Below are 24,560 nucleotides of genomic sequence, written 5' to 3'. Positions count from 1 at the left end.
TGCAATATTAAGACCAGACAAAATAGAACGTAAAGAATATTTACTGAGTACCCATGGTGATGACACATTTCGGCATTTATTAAGTCTTGTGCATCCTTTAAGGGTGGAATTGATTTCACTACACATTACCTGAGGTCATTTTGTTTCTCAGTATTGTGACTTCTCTTTTGGTCCTCTTGGGTTTCCTATGTGAATGAGAATTATTCCCATTTCTTTCATAACTGGCATCTTGGTCTGAAAAGGCATCTATTTGGAGGCCAATGCAAAAGTTAACTTATAGGATAAAACGCTAGGTGGAAGTCTATCAAATAATCACTACATGCACATATGTGATAATTAAAACACATATGTTAAAGAAAACAAATTAAAGATAACTATCCAGTTGTTTTTTAAAAAGAACAACAATGTAGGAATTCTGAAGTAGGTCTTTTGCTCTGGAGCACAGTCACAACATCTCAAAATTAGGTCCACCAATTGGGTCAACAGTGAGAAGACAGGATTAAGTTTACTTTAGGAAATTACATTCTAAGCATAAGATTCTGCTTTGTATTCAATAATTCTTATTGGTAGAGATTAAAGAGTTCAGAAGGTGGGCAACAGCATTCTTGAATGTGCCTCCCTGTGTATATTTGCTGTTTCTTATCACGCTGCTGAACGTGGCTGGAGAAATCATACAACCTTGTTGACTACATCTCAGCTTAAATTCAGAATCATGAACCACGAGGGGCCTGCCTTCACCCTGCCTGGTAATCAAAGTATTTCCCTAGTCTATTCTCACTTCCACTCTCCTGGGTGGCCCTTTCCCACTTCCTCCTCATTCTCTCCCCTCAATCTTGCCATGTCTTTATTGTAAAACCTGAGTTGTTTATCCTGTAAAGCTTCCCAATTCTGGATTTTGATGACTGCATTCCCATGGTGCCATCTCACATGTTCTCAGTTCTCTGACTTTTTATAAACTGGTTGGCTCTAGAGGCTTAATCAGATTCAAGTTCTACTTTCTATAGAATACTTAGGAGGTAGTGTCAAGTACTTCCATCAGGAGTCACATAATGTCTGTCTGTGTGACAACTAATAACTATCTTTATTAGTCTAGCAGCCATTGGTGATTATTCCCTAGATCCATTTTTTCATTAGGGATTGTGGGAACTTGTGTTTCATATTTTATTACAAACTATTGAATTTATAAATATCAAAACATCACGCATGTACTACTTAAACAAGAGCTATAACACACTAACAACAAAACCAAAGTCAAAGCTAAATTATTCAGAAGCAGTAGCAAGTATGTAATTTGAGCCAATGATATGCTGATGCTTCTCCTAAAGCACAGAGTGTTTCAAGAGATGTGCAACACTGTGACCTTAGCCAGCATGGCAGATAGGTCTAAAAATATTTTTCAGGGCTTCCCTGGTGGTGCAGTGGTTGAGAGTCCGCCTGCCGATGCAGGGGACACGGGTTCATGCCCCAGTCCGGGAAGATCCCACATGCTGCAGAGTGGCTGGGCCTGTAAGCTATGGCCGCTGGGCCTGAGCGTCCGGAGCCTGTGCTCCGCAACGGGAGAGGCCACAACAGTGAGAGGCCCGCATACCAGGAAAAAAAAAAAAAAAAAAAAAAAAAAAATATATATATATATATATATTTTTTTTCAGATGTCCCTAGGATAGATCTCCATTTATCAATGGCTGTCATATCATCCTATGATCGTTAGTTTGAAGTAATGAGTTCATAATATTACTTTACCAGTGGCATGGAAGTATTTCAAAGTTTTCACCACCAGTACGGCTGTCTTGGCACTTACAAGAGGAATATTAACCCTATTACATCACCACTTTTAACACAAACTGTTACTTTTTATTCCAACTTGTTTACTGTTCCAATTTCTTAATGCTCTTACATGTGAGCTTTAAGTGTTTTTTTTTGTTGTTGTTTGTTTGTTTTCCCGATACGCAGGCCTCTCACTGTTGTGGCCTCTCCCGTTCTGGAGCACAGGCTCTGGACGCGCAGGCCCAGAGGCCATGGCTCACGGGCCCAGCCGCTCCGCGGCATGTGGGATCCTCCCGGACCGGGGCACGAACCCGTGCCCCCTGCATCGGCAGGCGGACTCTCAACCACTGTGCCACCAGGGAAGCCCCAGACTTCTTTTTTGAACGTTAAGTATTTGAACATTTACAAATACTTCTCCTACCGGCATGCTATTTTAGAAGAGGCATTTCTTAAATTCATAATAAGATGTATAAACACTGACAATAATGGTTAATACCAATATTGGATCTCCAAAAGTGTTTTCACCTTTGACATGAATGTGAAGCTATCTAGAAGCAGAAGGTAACTTTGAACAAAAAATTGAAATTGCACAATAACAACAGTAATAATTGCTATAGTATGCCACAAATTGTTCTAATACCTTATTTGTATTGTCTTACTTAATCCTCATAACAATCCTTGGAAGGACACTGGGCTGCAGGGAGGTTAAGCTGCTTGCCCAGGGTCGCAGAAACAAGATGGGACCCCAGGAAGCCCGACTCCACAGCTCCAGCTCTTCACCGCAGTGACCTACTTCCTCTCATTATCAGAACATAGACTCAGAATTTACAGAACTGGCTCGGGTAAATTGAACAGAATTCTTTTTGTCCAAGATTTTCTTCTGCACAAACATTCTATGTTCTATAGCAGAAATCTCTTGCCAGTACATGAAAAATAATATCGGGAAATGCATATTCACTCCAAAACCAAGAGTAACTGTGGAAGTCTAAAAGCTCAACTCTTGGAGAGTGAAAAACGGATGGATAATCAACACTATTTAGACTACATTAGGGGTTGTTTTTCCAATCCTGGAGATGGGTCTGGCGAAATAAACTCCTGTGATGATGAGAAAAGCTCACAGTTGTAAGATGGCTGCCAGTTCTAGGGATGCAATTTGTAAGAACAAAACACCTGGGCACTTGACTTGTGCAGAGATTAGGCTCACAGCCTTGGCCTCATTAACAATAGCATGCTTACAGCAGAAACTAACACAACTTTGTAAAGCCACTATACTCCAATACAAATTAATTTTTAAAAATAGCATGCATGTTATCATGGCAAAAGGGACAAAGATATCACAAAGAGCTTGAAAGGGTGACGAAGGAGAGGTCTGAAGCTAGAAATATATTACTTTGAAATACTGGGTCCTTTCAATAGCCAGTATTTGAGGAAGGTGATCTTTTTTTTTTCTTGTAATAGAGAAATATTGCAATGTATTCTGTTTTATGAAGCATCCACAGCTGCTGTATATTTTAATAAGAATGTATTTGTGATTTTTTTTTAAAAAGTGCAACAAAATTTTTACCTAAACAGTCTGAGAGATCATTGAGAATTCTCAGAATTCTCTGTCAACTCACTGAGCTATGAACAAGTGCTTTATGTGACTACTGCATGAAGAACGTTAATTGAAAAAAAAAACCCCAACTACGCACACCTCCGCTTAATTCTCACCTCCTACCTCTGAAGAAGCAAACCTCTAAATGATAACAAGCTCCCCTATATTCCACTGTATTCTGTTTTCCTCCTTCGCTTCCTGTTCTTCCCTCTAAAGCCCAAGTGCTAAAAGGACTGGAGGGGTACATGTGGGAAATGGGGTTTATCAGTACACTTTCTCCCACAGTCCACCAAGTCAGGAAGTGAAGGGAACATCAAGGAATGGCTCTGCCCAACTACCAGAGGGGCTGCAGGAGGAAGCCACTACCGTCCACCACTCACAGACTCTTTACCTACTGCTCTCACACATTCTCCTTGTTTACAATCAGTTTGTGACAATTAGGTCTTTGGCAGCATCTGCTGCAGGGAGACCAGACCCAGATGAGGCTCATACTCAAAAGTCGAACATTTAGAAACATATAAATATGAAGACCAAATCCTGCTAGCTTCCAATAGATGGAAATTTAGGACTGCTCCCCCAACAAATTATAGATTGTTTATTTTTTCATATTATGCATTATCACAAGGCTTAGTATTAATTTACCTAGACTTCAATGAAGATGATGATGATATAATAATGCCTTGGATTTTTCTCTAAGACCACAGGATTATGGTGCATAATTTTGAAAATATCTGTGTAAGAAAGACAAGAGGCAAATAATTTCTCTCCAAGGTTCTGTTAGGAAACGTGGGGCAGAGAATGATAAAGAGATATTTACCAGGAAAAAAAAGTGACCGTAAAAGGATTCCCATTTCAGAATCTGGCGCAACACTTTTAGTGAAATAGCAGGTAAGTTAACTTTTGAGAGGCTCTGAGAAAAATCTCATCATTTTTCTGACACAGACAAATCAAAGTCTGTAGCACAAAAGTGGAGATATTTCAGAGGAATGATGGTAACAAAGTGAAGTGACTGCTTTTTCTGTACACAAAAGGAGAAAGATTTAAATTTTTTTCCTTCTCTTGTCTCAGAGTAAAAGTAAGGAAGTTTCCTTCATAAACACTAAACCTCAGAGCCTTACCTGGGTTGTTTAAATTGCATTAAAATTTCCCCAACCCACCACTTCTTTCCTTCTTCCAGAAAGTCCCGGAGGAGGTCTTGAACCTCCTGGTTCCAAGTGAAAGCAGGGTGTCCTCTCTGAGCACGACAGTCATCTGCTTCCTGAGGGGTTGCAATGAAACCTGTTCAGCTGATAACAATTATGTTCTCCATGTTGCTCTGGGCTATCCAGCTCACTTCCTAGAACGATACCTGTTGTGATGTATAACCAAAGCCAGGTTCTTCCTTTGAAGAACATTTTCTCTGTGCCCTGTGAGCATGAAAAGTGTAGAGGCTCACACAGCTACTGAAGCCCGCTTGCCTAGAGCCTGTGCTCCGCGAGGAGAGAAGCCACCGCAATGAGAAGCCCGCGCACCGCGACGAAGAGTAGCCCCTGCTCGCCGGAACTAGAGAAAGCCTGCGCGCGGCAACGAAGGCCCAACGCAGCCAAAAATAACAAATAAATAAAATAAATTTAAAAAACGTGTTGGGGCTCAGCGGCTGCCTGGTCCTTTAAATACATTCTTGGTGGGTTTATCTTATTAGTAATATTCTTTTAGAAATTGGTAATAATTTGTCAAGGAGACAAAAGGTTTTGTTTTAAGGACCCAGGTGGAGTTCCTATAAGCTGAAAACAAATGCCAGAGATCAATAAAGCAATGGGCCTTCATAGCTAAGGCAGCACCACCTGTGTCTACACAACCGGCTATGCCTTTAGTTTTATAATAGATCTTTATTTGCTAAGTGTAAGCTGTAAGGGGATAGAGGACGATAAATAGCTAAGTCAGTGTTGCTAAAAATTGAGTAATGTATTTTTTTTAAAGAAAACCATTCTTGCAGACCCCTACGATGGATTTAAATTATCGTATTGTTTCTTAAATACATTTATACACAAAACTAGGCGTAATCTCTCTCCTAAAGCTCTTACATAATCATAAAAGCCAAAGAATAAATATTTGATGAAAGAATGAATAGAAATTAAATATAAACAAAACTGAAAACCAATGAAATTCAAATTTTGCCAAACTAAATAGCCACTTAGCAGATGAACACAGTTCTGGCCTACGACTGCACAGGTTCTTTTGATTTTGTCATTCACGCTACTTCGTACTGTAGGGAAGAATCAATCCTCTCACCACTTTTCTTTAATTTGCTGAAAAACCTTTGTTCAGGGCCTCCCTGGTGGAGCAGTGGTTAAGAATCCGCCTGCCAATGTAGGGGAAATGGGTTCGAGCCCTGGTCCGGGAAGATCCCACATGCCGCGGAGCAACTAAGCCCGTGCACCACAACTACTGAGCGTGCGCTCTAGAGCCCGCGAGCCACAACTACTGAAGCCTGTGCGCCTGAAGTCCGTGCTCCGCAACAAGAGAAGCCACCACAATGAGAAGCCTGCGCACCACAACGAAGAGTAGCCCCCACTCACAGCAACTAGAGAAAGCCTGCATGCAGCACCGAAGACCCAACATAGCCAAAAATAAATACATAAAATAAATTAAAAGAAAAAAAACCCAACTTTGTTCATAGAGCATGTCATTTGATCTTCACCCGTAGCACATCCATCATCAACGTATTTTAGCCAGTTCTCTTTCTTGGCACCAAAATGAGACCACAAATACAAATAAATGTGGGCACTGAAATTGCCTGGCAGCTTTCAGGGTTCAGTTGGTTATCCAAATGGTCCAAATGATGCTTACATTACTTTAAAAAATCACTGTGGAAGTGGACACCAAAATCAAAAATTCTCTGAAGTGTAAACCCCAAGAACACATCCCTCAGTTTGAAAACCACTGCCATAATCAAACGACTGGTACAATGAAATATAGTATGGTCCCTACTTTCAAACAGTTTACAGTCTAATTAGGGGAGAAAAGACATAACAGGTGTAGTTAATAAAGTTCCACTACACAGGTATAGCTTAAATCTGTGAAGGTTCAGATGAAGCAGATGTATTTCCAGCACTTGAAAATATAAGGGTGTCCATGTCTAGGAAGACGGAACAGGCATCTTGGCAGAAGCGTCCACAAGAGTAAATGCATGGAGGTGAGACGGTGGAAGGCATTTATACAGAGAAAGAAATAATGCTCTCTGTGGGGGGGGGCTAGAAGGACAGTAGTGGGAACTGAAACTAGAAAACTGAATTGTTTCAAACGCCAAGAAAATAAGAGTTTGCAATTTGGGGGGAAGATTTCTGGGTAGAGGAGTCCAAGTCTGGGCTGCAATGGAACTGTTTGGGTGCAGGACACTTTCACTTTTCGAAGTTCACAGTCTTAATTTCCCAATATCCTTACAAACATACATACATATGTTTTAGGCATTTTAAAAAAGTGAAACCTGATGTTCAAGGAATCTTCTTTTAAAGTCAACTCAGGTATCTTACACAGCGCTGTAAATCATTTCAACCCTTTTTAGTGCCCGGTATATACTCAATCCATGCCTTATCTAAAGCACAAACACTATCAATAGCATGTTTAATTTAAATGATAAAAAAAACTGGTGAGTGTTGCTTAGAATCGAAGAATCAACATACAGTTAGTCTTTTCTCCAGATTGCAGGATGCAGGAAAGCTCTGCGCAGCGACCCAACCAGATTCGTTTGAGCCTCTGCAAAGCGCAGCGAAGACGCCAGGAGGCAAGCGGGCGGGCTGGCTGGCTGACGGGCTAAAGAGACTTGCACACCGGGATTGCGCCGGCGCATGAGCGCCCAACCAGACTCCCGGGGCGGAGCGGGGCCTTTCCCTCCGCGGAGAGGGCCCCGCCCCACCCTCCTGCCCAGCGATTGGTGAGCCGGAAGCTGGAGGGGCGGAGACTAGAGGAGTCACCGCCATCTTCTCCAATGGAAACGAGACAGAGGCGGGCCCAGTGGCGGAAGGAGCATGGCGTGGAGACAGCTCAAAGTGAGTTCAGCTGGTGCGGCCCTGCAGCTGCGAGGAGAGAACTTGCGGGAAGGCAGGCGGGGGGAGGATGGAGGGAGGGCTAGCCTGGGCGAGGTGTGGACGGGAGGCGGCTCCGAGTGGGTGGGCCTCTTTGGCACGTTTGTGTGTCTTTGGGGACACCTGCAAATGATCATGCGTGTGCATTTACACATGTACGTGGTCACTGTAAACGGCACGTGTAAACGGAGTAGATGCCGATCTGTGTCAGCGCACGTGGGCCTTTATTGAGCCAGGCACAGGGCGCTTAGTGAACACAGGATCGCCTAGCAGTGTGTGCAGCATCCAACCTGGAATGAAATTACAGTAAAATAGGGTGCCAACCCTTTTAGATAAAAGTTTAGGGCAGGGACTTTGTAACGGCGCTCAGAAATCTGTTGATCAACATAAGGGGCATTCCTACAATATCCTGGAGGAGAAGCGAGAAAAATGAATACTAGATCTATGTTGACGGCTAGGAGTGACCCTAAAGGCACATCCGATCAGGTCACTTCCTTGTTCAGGGAACAAAACTCAAATCACCTGGGTGCATCTCATTCTCCTCTGCCGCCAAGAGTGGAGAGAGCATTTACACCGCCCCGCCCTGCCGCCTAATTAACTTCTATTTATCCTTTGAATATCAGCTTTAAGGCACTTGGTCAAGGAAGCCTTTCTCTACCTCTTTGATGAAGTTAGGTTCTTCTCTTACTTTTTTCTTCATAGCTTTGTCCCAGTTATATGTTTGCATGATCATTGATTTCTGTCTCCTCCTGAGGTTGTACTCCTCGTAAAGGCAGGGACTCGGTCTGTAGCCCATCCTTGAGTGCACAGTCACTATGTGCTGAATGATTGAATGAATGAATGAGTGAGAGACTCAGCATTGGGCAGTGATAATTAGAGAAAAATATTATGAGCGATGTTTGAGCTTGATCCAAGAAGACCTGATGCTCTCTAGAGAACAGACCTGTGGTTGCCAAGGGGGAGGGGGGTGGGGGAGGGAAAGATTGGGAGTTTGGGACTAGCAGATGCAAACTATTGTATGTAGAATGGATAGACAACAAGGTCCTGCTGTATAGCACAGGGAACTATATTCAATATCCAGTGATAAACCATAATGGAAAAGAATATGAAAAAGAATATATACATGTATAACTATACACTTTGCTGTACAGCAGAAATTAACACAACATTGTAAATCAATGATACTTTAATAAAATAAAAAAAAAAAGACCTGATGCTCCTTTAAAAAAATTTTTTTTGCAACCCTCTTTATTATCCTGAAGTGGAATTTATGTATAATGTAATCTTTCTATATATAATTTTAAAAAGTCAACATAATGTCCTAACTGGAATATAAAGGAGAAATAAATTTATAATAAAATAATATGTATTTCAACCCATAAATATTAGGGCGTGAGTCACCTAGGTAGTGAGTCAGGTGTTTAAGCCTCTACTTAGAAATTCTAGTGCCACAGGAATGTTTTATTGTCAAACTTCTAAGCAAAGCACTGAACCATTCCACATGGATTTTCTGAAACGGTGAGTGATTCTTGGTAATGTTCTGTGCAAAACAGTATAGTCATCCCTCAATCTACAAGGTAATTGCGTTCCTGGAAAGTCAATACAGATGAAAACCACACAGGAGATTGTGTTTATGTGGGGAAATAGAGTTTGCATTTCTAGGCTCAGATAATATGAACAGATATTTTTCCCTCAGTGAGGATGTTCAAAAGTCACACACGATAGGGATAGTTCTGACTTTACTGACTTCCTGCTCACCAAATCTATTAACATTCTCCTCCGGGTGCCCACCACATGTCCCTAGGGGGCAATACTGCCCGTCTTAAAGATTTTTTTAAAAAATTTAATATTTAATTAATTTATTTTTGGCTGCGTTGGGTCTTCGTTGCTGCACGCGGGTTTTCTCTAGTTGCGGCGAGTGGGGGCTACTCTTCGTTGCGGTGCGCGGGCTTCTCATTGCGGTGGCTTCTCGTTGCAGGGCATGGGCTCTAGGCGTGTGGGCTTCAGTAGTTGTGGCGCACGGGCTTAGTTGCTCCGCGACATGTGGGATATTCCCGCACCAGGGATTGAACCCATGTCCCCTGCATTGGCAGGTGGATCCTTAACCACTGCGCCACCAGGGAAGCCTTGCCCCTCTTGAAATCCCTGGCCTGGAGTCCTTCAGGGCTAGAGGAGTGCGTGTCAGCAGAAGTGCAGATACAGCCTCTGACTGTAGAGGCAATACGTGAGCAAGAACCCAAGGAGACCAGCGTTAGCAGAAGGCCACGGACATCACTGCATGTTATGTCCTCTGTGTGTGTGTAAATCGTGTAAAGGGTTCAGAGAAGGTGCTACAGCCTAGCCTTGAGGGGGCCCCATTGGCTCTTTTTTCCAGAAGCGGGCCCAGGATGCCATGGTGATCCTGGGGGGCGGAGGACTTCTCTTTGCCTCCTACCTGATGGCCACAGGGGATGAACGTTTCTACGCGGACCACTTGATGCCAGCTCTGCAGGGGCTGCTGGACCCCGAGGCAGCCCACAGGCTGGCTGTTCACGTCACCTCCCTGGGGCTCCTTCCTCGTGCCACGTTTCAAGACTCTGACATGCTGGTAGGTACTCCTGTAACACCTTGTGCGATAGATATGAGGGTCAAGGTCAAAGTTCCCTAATTTATTTAGCTGGGGCTGATCCTTTTGAAAACCAGAGTCACAAATTAGCCCCCCACCCCAAACCGTCATCCCCATCTACAGATCAGGAATGCTGAAGTGCAGAGTAGTTAAGTGACTTACCCAAATGCACACAGCTAGGAAGTGGCTGAGCCAGGAATCAAACCCATGGAGTCTGGCTCAGCATCCGTCCGTTAGCTGCCATCCTGCCTCGCGGAGGTCTCGGGTAGCTCAGTGTTCACCTCTGCTGAAAAGGGAAGCATGCCAGCATCACTAACATCTAATGTGATGTAGGCATGTCTAGCCAAGCCCTTTGAGGAAAGCATACGACTCCTGTCCCAACCTCATTCCGTCCTGCATTCAACACAGGGGCCCCACCGTGTCCCCTTACTCTTCTGTGTGCTGGGGTTTCTGCAGTGAACAAAGTGCAAGAATCCACATCCTCCTAGAATCTACATCCTCGTGCAAGCCCAGACAGTTTCCATTTAGGATACTTCTTACCAAATGGGGAATATTAGAATGATGTGAACATGAAGAAAACACAAACAAGAAGCACTCAGACCTTTTTGGAGAAGGGTCACTGCTATCAATCAAAGGGGCCTTCTCTACATCTTCCGTTTTTGTCTTAGAATCCCTTTCACTTCCCATCCTGCAGTTTTGAGCACATGTGGCACCTTTTTCTGTAAAAGTGAAAATCCTCTTTGGATTCCTATTGGTTAGCGAAAACAGGTACAAATGTAGGTCTTTCGTAAAAGCAAAGTGGCATAAAGAGAACTTCGGAAAAGTGGGGGAGACCGGTACGCAGATGCTCTGGTTTGGTGCCAGCCCCATTTGACTGTCTTCTCTGGGCCTGAGGACTGAAGGCTGCCCAGGGAGCCTGTCGAGCAGCCGGGGCCGAGAGACCCGTCCTGGAGCACGGCCCCCAGGGCCCCCAGTGTGGCCACCCTCCCAGCCTCCCAGTCCCCGAGGCACCGCATGCACACACTCACTGCCATCTCTTCTTCCCCTCCTTGGGGCAGCCTGGCTTCCTCCTGCTTCCAACACCAGACGGTGCCACCCTTGGAGGTCCTTGCTAGTCCTGGCAAAGGCTTTCCTGCCATATCAGCTGACAGTGACGATTCTGTTGGCAACTGCTGACTTTATGATATCCCGATTCCTTTCCCACATTTTAACGTATTTGTCTTGCTTCTAGATTTGTTGGCTAGATCAGGGTGCGAATACTAAGTCACTCAGGAGTTAGGCTAGACCTGACAGTAATTAGGCCCCAGTCACTTTCATCATAGAGAACAATCAGGAATCCGCCCCATGTCTGCCAGGGAAGAACCTGCTTCCAGTCCAGCCTGGTTCTGGGGCCCAGCAATCAGTGCTGCTCGGTCGAGCACTGGAGTCGCGAGGACACTGCTGGGCCTTGGTATCACCCGGCTGAAGAGGGACACAGCGGGGGCTGACTTACTAAGATTAAAGGATTTTGCTGCCTGACTGTTTCAGAATAGCACCATCTAGGGGCTAAATAGTGGATAAGAAGGTACAGTTCTTCACCGTAACTGGGAAAGGCAGCACCTATCTCCTGCTCAACCCATGGTGGAAACACTGTTTTTCTCCTCAGTGATGATAAAGCCCGATGGTTCTCAAACTCTGGCTGGCATCAGAATCACCTGGAGAGCACTGTTAAAAACAGATTCCCTCAGAGTTCCATTCTTCCCCACCCTCCCCCAAAGTTTGATTCCTTAGTCCGGGGATGGGCCCTGGGATCTGATGTTTAAAAAGCAGGTGATTCTGATGTAGGTGTGCCGTGGACCACACTTTGAGAAACACCAACATAGCCTTGTGTGCCTGTGACTTTGTCTCCTTCTCCCTAGGAAGTGAGAGTCCTGGGCCATAAATTCCGAAATCCAGTAGGAATTGCTGCAGGATTTGACAAGCATGGGGAAGCTGTGGATGGACTTTACAAGATGGGCTTTGGTTTTGTTGAGATAGGCAGTGTTACCCCAAAACCTCAGGAAGGAAACCCCAGACCCAGGGTCTTCCGCCTCCCTGAGGACCAAGCCATCATTAACAGGTAGGTGAGCAGCCTTCTTCCCAGCAGGACACTCAGGGTGTTTTTCCTGCCATACAGTGTGGACATTTTTCTGTCATTTGGAATGTTCTGGAACCATGTTGAGCATCTACTCTGTGCGGGCGTAAAAGCAGGTTTTATGATTTCAGTTTAACGTGTATACACGATGAGGTTAAGAGAGCTACACGACTTAGCTACAGTCACGAGATCAGAAGCGGGAGAACTTGGGAACGGATGTTGGCTTATCTGACTTTAGAGTTTGTGCTTTTTCCACATTGTTACTCCAGTGTCCTTGCCCAGCTCTGTCCAGTAGAAATATCATATGAGCCCTATATGTAATGTAAAATATTCTAATAGCCACAATAAAATAGCAAAAAGAAACAGGTGAAATTAACTTTAATAATATATTCTATTTAATTATTATTTGTAATAGTTATTTATTATACTACTTAAATACTTAATATACTCTATCATAATTTTAATATATAAGCAATATATAAATGATGGACTATTTACCTTCTTTCACTTGTACCAAGTCTTCGAAATCCAGCATGTTTTCCTTACAGCACTCTTGCTTTGGACTGGCCAGGCTTCGCTCTCAGTGGCCACACGTGGCTAGTGGCTCTTGCACCTGACAGCACAGCTCCAGCCTTTAGTAACTGGGAAATTTAATAACCAACATAGACAGCTGCTTTTAGGAAGAGAGGTCCTTCTAGACTGTGTGAAGCCCTTCTCTTTGTAAGCCCTGGGCAGTTTACACTACAGCTAACCCAGAGAGTGAAGAAGTTCCTTCTTTTCGGTAACAGAGCTTTGAGAGCCTCGTTGGGGGCGTTGGTAGCACCTTTGGGATCATGAAGGGCCTCCTGGGAGACTGACGTGTGGAAGGTTTATTTGGCTGCACGTCCTGCTTTATCGTGCTTGTTTCGGGGAAAATTTCCAGCATTAGATATCGAGTTATTGACCTTTCCCCTGTAGGCTGGGATCAATATCTTCAGAATGTTGGGGCAAAAAAAATTTGTTTATGATTCGGCTGCCACAAGTAACTGCAGGTCCCAGGCTGACAGTGCCTGGCAGAGTCCCGTGGGTGAGAAGTGGCACAAGAGAGCCGGGCCTGAGCTCCAAGCACTTGTGTGCCCAGGCTCCCTGCTCTGCCTGGCACAGGGTGGGTGCTGAATGAACATGAGTCAACAACTACATGTACCTGTTAGAGGTGTTTTTGGCCGCAAGTAACGAAGTGGCTTAAACAATAGGCGTTTGTTATTATTTTCTTCTCATAACGGGTGAAGTCGGCAGTTTTAGGGTTGGTTGAGCAGCAGGGTGGCGTCAGTACTCTGGGCCAACCTCTGTGGGCCTTCCCTTCTCGTCTTTAAGATGCCTACCCCAGCTGCAAGCATACGTCCTCGCATGAGGACATCAGAGAGCAGAAAGGGAAAGGAAGTGTGGATATGGGGGGGGATATTTTCCCAGAAGCTCCCTGGTAGGCATCACCTTGTGTCTCAGTGACCAAGCTCCATCTCAAGTTCATGCTTGAGTTGCCAGCGAGGCTGGGAAAGGCGTCATTGGCATTTTCACCCTGTGTCAAGGGAGCTGGGTTCCACAGGCAAGGAGGAAGGGAGTGGGGATGGCCATTAGGCCAACAACCCACAGTGGGGCTGGGGATGTAGAGATGAGCAAGAGGGACAAGGCCCAGCCTTTGTGGAGTGTCTAGTGGCAGGTGAGGGAGGAGGTGTGTCCCTTGTCCTCGAGAAGACTGTAACCCAGTAGGGGAACTGAAGCATACATCCCAAGCTAGGAGAAAGATAGGTACAGAGTGCTCCATGAATGCCAGGAGGTGAGGGATCATTTGTGGCTGGGAGCTTTATGCGAGGAGGAGAGGGTGCATTTGACTTGGGCCGGGAAGAGGGTGATTTAATAGGTAGGAAGGATGGGGGAATGGAGCGGCAGGATGGGTTCCAGAAGGTGTGTTCGTGGGGCACAGGCAGGAGGTGGGAAGATGGGTCATCAGAGCGGTGAGGGCCCTGTGGGGTGGGAGCAGTGGGTGGGAAGGAGGAGTGGGCTGGGTCCAGACAGGTCTGGGCTGTTTACAGTGCTAGTTGGCTAAGTGGCTTGTTGGCAAATTTTAATCTTTCCCTTTGTATTTGATGGTGTTCTGGCAAGTTCTCTAGGACTTCCGGGGTATTTAGACTTTAGAAGTCTAAGAACTGACTCTGAGCTTTTTCTTTGGTTTTTACATCATAAGTATATGTTGAAAATGGCCATGGAGCCATCCCTCCAGAGTCTTTGCTTTCTGCCTGAGGGCTCTAACCTTATCTCCTCCCTAACGCTCTTCTGTGCTACAGGTACGGATTCAACAGTCATGGACTCTCAGCGGTGGAACACAGGTTACGGGCCAGACAGCAGACGCAGGCCAGGCTCACAGAAGGTAAAGGGGGCCTGCCTTAGAGGGCTGTTCTTCAGCTGTTGGAAGGAAACTTGTGGGAGAAAGTCAAGAACATTCCTAGTGAAATGAACATGATTGAACAATAGGAAAAAACAGTATGGAACTCAGGGCTCCTCTGCTAGAGGAATGTTCCTGGCTCCATCACACCCTCCAAGCTCTTAACTGAATTTCGCAATTGAGCAAAGATACACTTAGTTCCTGCCTCGTTATGTAACCTGTGTCAAACTGGGACAGCTTGGAAGTAAGCAGTGCAGAGTGGCTGCTCTGTGATCACGTAGGCAGTTAAGATGAGAGCAGGGCTTGGGCGCCATCTTCGTACATCCTGCTCTGTTGTCCTTTTGCCCATTATATAAATAATGAATGCTAATTACAGAAGTGTTAGTAAATGCAGGGAAGCATAAAGAAGAACATTAAAATTACTCACACTCTTCCCTACTCAGAGATAACTACTCCCAGCATTGGGGAAAATATCCTTCATGACTTATTTGGAAACACCATGCATTTTTAAAAAATTCATTATTTTTGTCTGTATTGGGTCTTTGTTGCTGCATTAGGGCTTTCTCTAGTTGCAGCGAGCAGGGGCTACTCTTTGTTGCATTGCATGGGTTTCTCATTGCAGTGGCTTCTCTTGTTGCGGAGCACCGGCTCTAGGCGCGTGGGCTTCAGTAGGTACAGCACGCGGGCTCAGTAGTCGTGGTGCATGGGCTTAGTTGCTCTGCGGCCTGTGGGATCTTCCTGGACCAGGGCTTGAACCGGTGTCCCCTGCATTAGCAGGCAGATTCTTAACCACTGTGCCACCAGGGAAGTCCACACCATGCATTTCTGAAGGCTGCCTTTGGAGGTGCTGATGCTCCTTCCCTGGGGCTCTCTGCCTTGCTGTCCCTTGGGGTGAACATAGTGGTCTTGGCACCATGCCATCCTCTCTGTACCTTCCCAGGTGTCCTCTAGGGTTGCGTGGGGTTGCGGCCATCTTCCTTGGTGGGCCTTTCTGGAACTCCTTCCAGGAGTTTAGCCTCATTGGATGTCCTGGTGGTGAGATGAGAAAAACCTGTGGTACTGGATTCATTTCTGAACGCGAGATTGAAAGGGCCGGGGCAGTTAGCAATCTCTGATTTGGGGAGTAGGAAATGACCTTGTTTGGAATTCCCTGGCTTTGGCAGAACCAGACCCTGCTATACTGTAGACCTTGCCACTTGTGGGCTTTGAAGGTCATGATAGGACTTTCATGGTTTGTGATACTCTCCTGCCTTCTTGTCTCCCTTTCCTTCTTTTAACTGTTCACAGTGCCCCTTATACCACTTTTCTCCCCTGTTCTCCCTTGTCCGTCCCTCACCCCCCACTGTGGTGTAACATTTGTTGGAGTGAGACAAAATCTCATAGCAGAGCTCTGCACATAGCGTTCACCGGCAGCTGGAAGCCTTGAAGACAGCTTATTGCTAGCATCATGCCAAGCAACATGAGTTGTGTTATGAGCTATGGTGCCCTTTGCGGATAGAGTAACTCAGCAATTTTTGTCTAACTCCAAAATCTTGTCATTTGGGGCAAATGACTACTAATGAAAGATCCACTGGCTACATGAAAGTGATATTCTCTATTAAGCCAGTTTACCTGTGTGGAAAAGAATTACAGTTTCCAAACCATCTTCACTTGATTTGGGAGGCTTGGAGACCTTGATATATAATTTGTCTAATTGGATGCTAAACCCCTCTCCTCCCTTCCACCCATGGAGTGAGTGACACGAATCTCATTTACTTTCACGTTGATGATAAAACAGGTGACTGCAGTTACGGTATGAGAAGGTAGTTAGCAGTACTGGGTGTTGTTCTGTGATCCTCCCTGACCTGACATACATTTTGTGAGCTAACTGGACGTCCCAGTTAGCTGGAAAAAGCAGGTGGTACCATGGATATACTTTAGCCTTTGCAGATAAGGTAGTATCTTAGGAGAAGTCAAGTACAGACAAGCCCTTGCTTTCACACATAGAAAAATACATTTCAGAAACACACTGAAAGTCGAAAATACAAGTCAGGTGATAATTCCCTGGATTTTAAAGTAAGGTGACCGTATTACTTACTGTGCAAACTGAGACAACACTTTTGAGAGTGGAAGGGATGCAGCCATGAATAATTATGCCCAGGCTACAGGAGTATTCAGGGCTGCCCTGGGAGCACTGGGATGTGTGGTCACCCTAGTTACAAGGGGGAGTCCCTTCTCAGAGAATGGAAATTATAAAACCGTTATGCCTCTACATTTTAGGCATGAGAATCGAAAATTTTTTCCAGTATTTTATACATATCCTTTAATTTTGCTTTTTCTTCACGACTGCACACCCAGTCACGTGACCCAAGTCTAACAGGCAGCCCTGAGAGTAAACAGTTGCCCCTGTGGCATGCTATTGACTTCTGTCTCTTCTCAGTCGTATTTCATTTACGAGCCCTACTTTTTTTTGGGGGGGCGGGGGGCGGTACGCGGGCTTCTCACTATTGTGGCCTCTCCCGTTGCGGAGCACAGGCTCCGGACGCACAGGCTCAGCGGCCATGGCTCACGGGCCCAGCCGCTCCGCGGCATGTGCGATCGTCCCAGACCGGGGCACGAACCCGTGTCCCCTGCATCGGCAGGCGGACTCTCGACCACTGCGCCACCAGGGAAGCCCCGAGCTCTACCTTTTTAAACACTAGTATTTGCACTCCTAATTTCTCCATTTTCCATTAAATTTTAAAAAAGAAAAAGGGCACAAAGCTGTAAAACATCCTAGGAGCTGCCCAAACACGGCTGCGCAGATGAAAGTGGAGGGCGCGGTTCTTGGCCCGCAGGCAACAGCGCAGTGCATAGGTCAGCGTTTGTCAGCTGGTGCGGGAAAGGTCACATTTGGAGCTGGAAAGCCTGTGAGGCTGTTCGTGGGCTCTTCGGTCAAGGACGGCTTCAAAATGTTGCACAGGAAACGGTGAGTGGGGGCAAAATCCTGACCAGTGATATTTACAGATGGGCTGCCACTGGGAATAAACCTGGGGAAGAATAAGACCTCGGTGGACGCTGCCTCGGACTACGCAGAGGGGGTTCGAGTCCTGGGCCCCTTGGCTGACTACCTGGTAGTCAATGTGTCCAGTCCCAACACGGCTGGGCTGAGGAGCCTTCAGGGAAAGGCCGAGCTGCGCCGCCTGCTGACCAAGGTGGGCAATTACATCCTGCTCCACCAGCCTGTCCTACCTGCTCATCTTCTAGGCCAAAGCTTCAGCGTTGCTATCCACTATCGAGGAGTTGTCCTTAAGACCTGGACCAGTTAGGACCCCTTGCTTCCCTCTGATTCCCTATATAACACTGATTGTGCTCAGTATTAGTCAGCTGCTCAGTTATCTATCCCTGCTGTTAACCCACAACGTCCGGTGAGAGCAGGGACCACATCTCTCATTTACCACCCCGTCCCTAGCATCTAGCACATTGAATGAATGATAGAATGACTTTTCATTAAACCGTGCTTGTGACAGTATTTGCTGTGTCTTTTAGGAACAAAAGTCTAAATAAACCTTGATATATTAGCCAATGCCAATGACATTAAGGACTCACTCTTGGGGATCCCTTGGTTCAAGAGAGTGCAATCAGCTCTGACTTGATGGGGTCTTTTGCATAATTGAGAGCGGTGTTTCCTGAAAAGGAGAAATTGCTGGTGTTTTATTCTGACAGCTAGTGTGAAAACACACTGATCTGCGGCTGCAGGTCACGGTTATACTGTCAACTGCAGTCTCGGGGGTCCCGATCTCTGGCCCCATGTTGCTCTAGGTGCTGCAGCAGAGGGATGCCCTGAAGGTAGCGCACAAGCCAGCCGTGCTGGTGAAGATCGCTCCTGACCTCACGGCCCAGGACAAGGAGGATATTGCCAGTGTGGTGAGAGAGGTGAGGGTCGGTGCCTGGGGGACGCCTTTATTGCCTGTAGAGGCCACCTGGCCAGCTGGGTTAGCCCAGACGGCAGTCTTTGTGGTTTCCTTTCTGTTATATCGAGGGCTGTCAGGTTGTAATTTATCATATACAGATAGACCTTGGAGATATTGCAGGTTCAGTTCCAGACCACTGCAATAAAGCAAGTCACATGAACTTTTTGGTTTCCCAGTGCAATAAAAGTTACGTTTACACTATAGTCTGTTCAGTGCACAATAGCATTACATCTAAAAAAAATGTACATACCTTAATTTAAAAATACTTTATTCTTATTTTCTGTTTTATTAAAACATTTGAGGTGTAATAATCCAGATTGAAAAAAAAAACTTTATTACTGAAAATATGCTCACCATCATCTGACAGTGCAGGGTTGCCAGAAACTTGTAAAAAAAAAAAAACCAGTACCTGTGAAGCACAATAAAGTGAAGTGCAATAAAATGAGGTATGCCTGAAATAAAAAGTAAATGTTTCAATAAATGTTTGAATGGGTCCTTTTCTCCTGCCTCTTCCCTCCTCTTCCTTCAGCAAGGGCTTTAAGGCTGTGCATCCTTCAGTCTTGGTCAGACTGCAGTGTTCTGTCTTTCTCCAGTCTAACCCTGGGTCTCTGTGTCCTAGGAGAGTAGCGCAAACACAGACTGAGCCCGGCAGTCCGGGGTTGAAATCCTGGTTCCACCACTTACTACCTGGAGGCTTTGGACAGAACACTCTAGATTGAGTTGTTCTAAGGATTAAACCGTGTCCTGGGGGAACCGTACGGGTGGTTGGTACGCGATGGCTGCTACTATCATGTTGAGGCTCACTCTGATACTTGCCCAGAAAGCATAGTGAGTGAGGCCTGGTCTAGCTCTTGCTTCTGGGGCCTTAGGTGTGGGTGCCCAGCCCGGCTGCTCTCTCAGACCCCCAGGGAAGCTTCTCCAAGTCCGTCGTGCCCTGACTGAGGGGCTCTTTCTGTGTCTCACACTGCAGTTGGGCATCGATGGACTGATTGTCACGAACACCACAGTGAGTCGCCCTGCCAGCCTCCAGGGGGCCCTGCGCTCTGAAATGGGAGGGCTGAGCGGGAAGCCCCTCCGAGATTTATCAACGCAAACCATCAGGGAGATGTATGCACTCACCCAAGGCAAGAATTTGGTGTCCCTATCTTCAGATCTGTGGCTCAGGCGCCCGGTCGGGGTTCCTGAACTGCCGCACTCAGCAGGGGGCCGGGGCTGCAGCCAAACAGCTCCTGGCTCTCCTGTTGCCCAGCCTTCCTCACAGTGTGCTGTGTGCTTCTCTGCAGGTAGAGTTCCCATCATCGGGGTTGGCGGTGTCAGCAGCGGGCAGGACGCGCTGGAGAAGATCCGGGCGGGGGCCTCCCTGGTGCAGCTGTACACAGCCCTCACCTACCAGGGGCCGCCCCTGGTGGGCAGAGTCAAGCGGGAGCTGGAGGCCCTTTTGAAGTGAGTGGGGCAACCTGTGGCTTGAACCAGGCAAAGTTAATGTGGTATCAACTCAGAATGACTCAAATCAAGGGGATGCTATTCATCAGTCTTTATTCTTCATTGAAAATGCATTTGAGGGGTACACCCCAAACGCAGGGGAAACTTACCCTGTTGCTCTTTTGACAAAGGTCAAACAGTGCCAAGGAATTCAAGATTAACTTCCAAAGCAATGGTGTTTATAGGCCCCAGGAGTTCTGGTGGCATTCCTGTTAATCCAGTAACACTGGCTTGATGTCAGGAGCTGTCAGTACTTAAAATTGATTCCCTCCCTGGCCTGAAGACCTGGGTAGATTCCAGGGTGAAGACTGTACAGGGCATGAGCATGCGTTTGGGAGAGCGAGGCAGGTGCAGTTACGGACTAGACAGAGCCTGGTTGAATGTGGGCTTCCAGTAAGAGCCAGGCCTTTACCATTTGCTGAAATTGCTTTGTTTTCTTTCTCTAGGGAGCAGGGTTTTACCAGAGTCACAGATGCCACTGGAGCAGATCATCGGAGGTGAGGACGGGTCGGTGGGAAGCCTGATCTGGAACCGTCCCGCTAAATCAAGCGAGCCTTTGTGGCTGATGGAGAGAGGAGACCACATGCCCAAACCACAGGGGCCCCTCCACCGGCTGGACTGTAAAAGCCAAGCATGAGGGTCACCAGAAGCAATGCAAGGCTTTGTTCAACCACTTGTCGGACAGGAACTGCATCCATGATTCTTTCTAGATTCAAATCCCAGGATCCTTTAATATTACAAGGACATTAGACATTTGGAGGGAATATCATGGTAAAATAAAGTCATTTAAAAACTGGATTTACATCCCAGCCCTCTTGCCCAGATCCTGTAGGTCCTTCCAGGCCTCTGCTCCCCCGGGATTTGTAGTGGGCTTCCCAGGAGCTTGACTCTCTTTCATTCTATCTTTATTTTTGTTTAAAATTTTAACTGTATTTTGAAAATATTTCAAACTTAGATAAAAGTTGCAAGAATAGGGCTGTGGATGGCCGTCCTCTCCGTGTCTGCACATGGTCTTCCCTCTGTGTGGAGAGGGACACTGGTCATGCTGGTCATTTTAACTTGATTACTTCTGTAAAGGCCCTGTCTCCAAACAAGGTCACATTTTGAGATACTGCCAGTCTGGATTTCAACATGGCAATTTTGGAGAGACAGAGTTCAGAAAATGGGCTTGTCCCCCTGCTTTAAAAACCTGTGACTTGTGGGCCATTGGGCAGGCAGGTTCTCGAGGAGCTTGAAGACACTAGACAAGAGGCTCAAGAGGTCTAGTCATTAACTAAAGAAACAGAAATGCTAACCTTTTCAAAACTGAAAAGCAAATGGTGATGGGAGGTTGAAAACCTCGGCTGAGAAGTGCTGTAGATGTCAGTACGCCTTTGCAGCCAACAGGAAATTACCTTTATTCCCTTCACCTCAGTGCAGGTTTGATTTTAAATTTCTCAGTAGCTCTGTGGAGAGGCCTGTAGCTGCTGTAGAGGTAATGTGTCCTTGTCTCATCGTTGAATCTCGGCCTCAGCCCTCAGCCTCTGCCCACTGCCTCTGCCAAGAAGCCAACAGTCAGTCTCCTGCCGTCTTTTACAAAGATCTTTTTCCTGTTTCTTAAAAAAGAATCTTAGGGACTTCCTTCATGGTGCAGTGGATAAGACTCTGTGCTCCCAATGCAGGGGGCCCGGGTTCGATCCCTGGTCAGGGAACTAGATTCCACATGCATGCTGCAACTGAGAGTTTGCATGCCACAACTAAGGAGCCCACGTGCCGCAACTAAGGAGCCCACATGCCGCAACTAAGGAGCCCACATGCCGCAACTAAGGAGCTGGTGAGCCACAACTACGGAGCCCTGGAGCCGCAACTAAGGAGTCCACGTGCAGCAACTAAGACCTGGTGCAACCAAAAATAAATAAATAAATAAATAAATAATAAAAAATAGAGGTAATAATCTCTTAAAAAAAAGAATCTTAGTATGAAAATAATACCTATTCATGAATTAAACAGTATAGCCCCCAAATAAATGTTGTCTACCTCCTTCCCCCCTCAAACAATCCCACATATCAGAGGTAGTCACAGTTAACTTTTGTATCCATCTAGATTTTTCCAGTCAGTTTTCTTTGTATATGCAAGCACATACCCATAGCTATTCTGTCTTTTTAAAAAAATCTATCACACACACACATAAAAGTGTTTCAAGAAGAATAGTACAAAGAACTATTTTTTTTTTTTTTTTTTTTTGGCCACACCGCACAGCTTGCAGGATCTTAGTGCCCTGACCAGGGATAGAGCTAGGGAATATACATGTACACATACATCTATATTTCTATATCTCTCTGTATTGAAAACCATGAGTTCAGACTGATACTTTCAATTCCAATCCCAAACCATAAGTTTCATTCTAGTTTCTTCCCTTCCCATATTTGTAACTCTCCTCTGACTGTGGAAACCCTGACTACCTTTATACTTACTCTATTTTCTTATTTGATCAGTCCTCTCATATGTAAGTAATCTCGGGTTTCCACCCCCTACCATGTGCTGGCATCCTTTTTCCTTGCTTGGGTCCTGACATCTTTCACCATCCCTTACCCCTTGGGCACTCTCCTCACTTTGTACAGCTCTGATACCTGCTCCAGGCTGCTCCCGGGGGCAGACATCCCCCTCACCTCATTTAGGCTCTGACTTTTTTGCTGGCCTGTCCCCCTGCATGGTCACTTTCCTTATAAGCTAGGACTCTGATGCTCCGCACCAAATGCTTACACACACACACTTTGCGGGCACCCTCTTTGTTCTGTATGGGTATTGATATTCTACTGTGAGCCCCTTGCTCCTCTTTTGCTGCCATTGCAGGCACCTACCTTGCTCTGTGCCAACTAATGGCTTTATGACTGAACTGTTCAGGGAAAGGGGGAAGGAAAGGGGAAGAGTTACCCTTTGGAAGATTCTCTGTTGGAGACTGATAATCTTTTAGCACAGCTTTAACGGGCTGCTGTTTCTCTTGAGCACCAGCATAAGTAGTTGGCTTGCGTTCAGGGGCCCTGTGGTGTAAGGAGTACCTGTTTTCTTAACGCTGGAAACTACACTCAGCCCAGAGAAGCTCAATGCTGGGAGACACGTGGGAGGAGGCCCAGGTTGCCAATGCCCCGTGAGGCCCAGGATTGTTGGGTGGATTAGTGTGCAGAATTGCTAATATGATTTACATTATTGACTCTTGCATTTTGTGTTGTGTGCATCCCCTGCCAATTTCACATTAGTTAAATATAAGTAGTAAGTTAAATCTTATTTCAAACTTGCTTTTTTTCCCCATATAATCATGGAGTCTTTCAACGTCCGTCCCTTCAATCTACCTTGCTCTTTCTAACAGCCCTTTGATTTTCCGCAGCTCAGATATATCAGTATTTGCTTATGGCTAGACATGTAGGCTGTTTGTTTTTCACATCACAAACAGTACATCAGCGAGTCTCTTGGTTTATGTATCTTTGTGCTCTTCCAGTAGAACTTCTGTGGAATAGATTCCCAGAAATGGTATCGCTCAGGCAAAGGTTATGTGCACTTAAAATGTTGACAGTTACCGCCAGATTGCCATTAGAGGGGGTTGTTCAGTTTATACTTTCTCTACAACTTTGTAAGAGAGGGCCCCTTTCCTCTTAGGCTGCTCCACACTGGAATTTTCAAGTACTGCCCTGGAATAAACTTGTTCCTTCTCCACTTTCTCACTGGAGATAGCTTCCATTATGTCTCTTCCTTGGTGGAAAAAGAAAAAAGGAATTGTGGGTTTAGCAAGCCACTTTGGGCTGCAGCCAGTGTGATTGCCACATCCATTTGTGTGTGTGTGTGTGTGTTTGTGTATCTGGGAGAGAGAGAGAAGCGACTTCAAATAAGACCCACAGGGGGACTTCCCTGGTGGTCCAGTGGCTAAGACTCCGCACTCCCACTGCAGGGGGCCAGGGTTCGATCCCTGGTTAGGTAACTAGATCCCGCGTGTCGCAGCTAAGACCCGATGCAGCCAAATAAATAAATAAATAAATGTGAAAAAAAAAAAAAAAACCCCGCAGGGAAGGGTAACAGAAGGGGTGTAGCTTTCCCTGGGTTCACCCATTCTCACTTGTTTCAGGCGACCCTGCATGTCTTTCCTCCTGCTGTGGGCATCATGTAACTTTTGTGGGCCTCAGTCTCCTAATGTGTAAAATGGGGAGAAGGACAGACCCATCTCAAAGGGCTGTTCTGAGGATTAAATACTAAGGGCAATATGGCTCAGCACATCCTAATCTCTTAATAAACAATATTTTCAATGTTTCTAATCATCAAAAAAGTCCTGCAAGTAGGTATTACTATGCTTGTATTCACAGATAAAATGAGGGCTTTGAGAGATTAAATAACCTCCCTAAACCAGGCAGCTGGGAATCAGCAGAACTGGGCCCCAGGGCCTGAGTATCTCCTTCTGATGAAGGTAAAGGTCCTTACAGGACCTCTGAAAAGTATTATTAGTCCCTTTTCCCTTCTCTTCTCCCTCAAAAGTTCATCTTCTTTTTTTTTTTTTTTTTTTTTTTTCGCGGTACGCGGGCCTCTCACTGTTGTGGCCTCTCCCGTTGTGGAGCACAGGCT

At 45.9% G+C, this 24,560-nt stretch overlaps 1 protein-coding gene across 1 annotated transcript; it reads left to right on the top strand.

Annotated features, from left to right (window-relative positions):
- Positions 1–7,338: 7,338 nt before the first annotated feature.
- Positions 7,339–21,850, top strand: DHODH (dihydroorotate dehydrogenase (quinone)). Its single transcript, XM_060083365.1, has 9 exons — positions 7,339–7,386; positions 9,797–10,009; positions 11,926–12,125; positions 14,462–14,544; positions 17,545–17,732; positions 18,340–18,453; positions 19,462–19,615; positions 19,775–19,934; positions 20,420–21,850. The coding sequence occupies exons 1-9, from the start codon at positions 7,366–7,368 to the stop codon at positions 20,472–20,474; spliced, it is 1,188 nt and encodes a 395-aa protein (XP_059939348.1). The 5' UTR covers positions 7,339–7,365; the 3' UTR covers positions 20,475–21,850.
- Positions 21,851–24,560: the final 2,710 nt, after the last annotated feature.

The sequence above is a fragment of the Mesoplodon densirostris genome, chromosome 19 (genome assembly GCF_025265405.1).
Source record: "Mesoplodon densirostris isolate mMesDen1 chromosome 19, mMesDen1 primary haplotype, whole genome shotgun sequence".
In the NCBI taxonomy this organism is placed as follows: Eukaryota; Metazoa; Chordata; class Mammalia; order Artiodactyla; family Ziphiidae; genus Mesoplodon; species Mesoplodon densirostris.
Note: the sequence above shows the minus strand (reverse complement) of the source record. Positions and strands in the feature narration are given on the sequence as shown.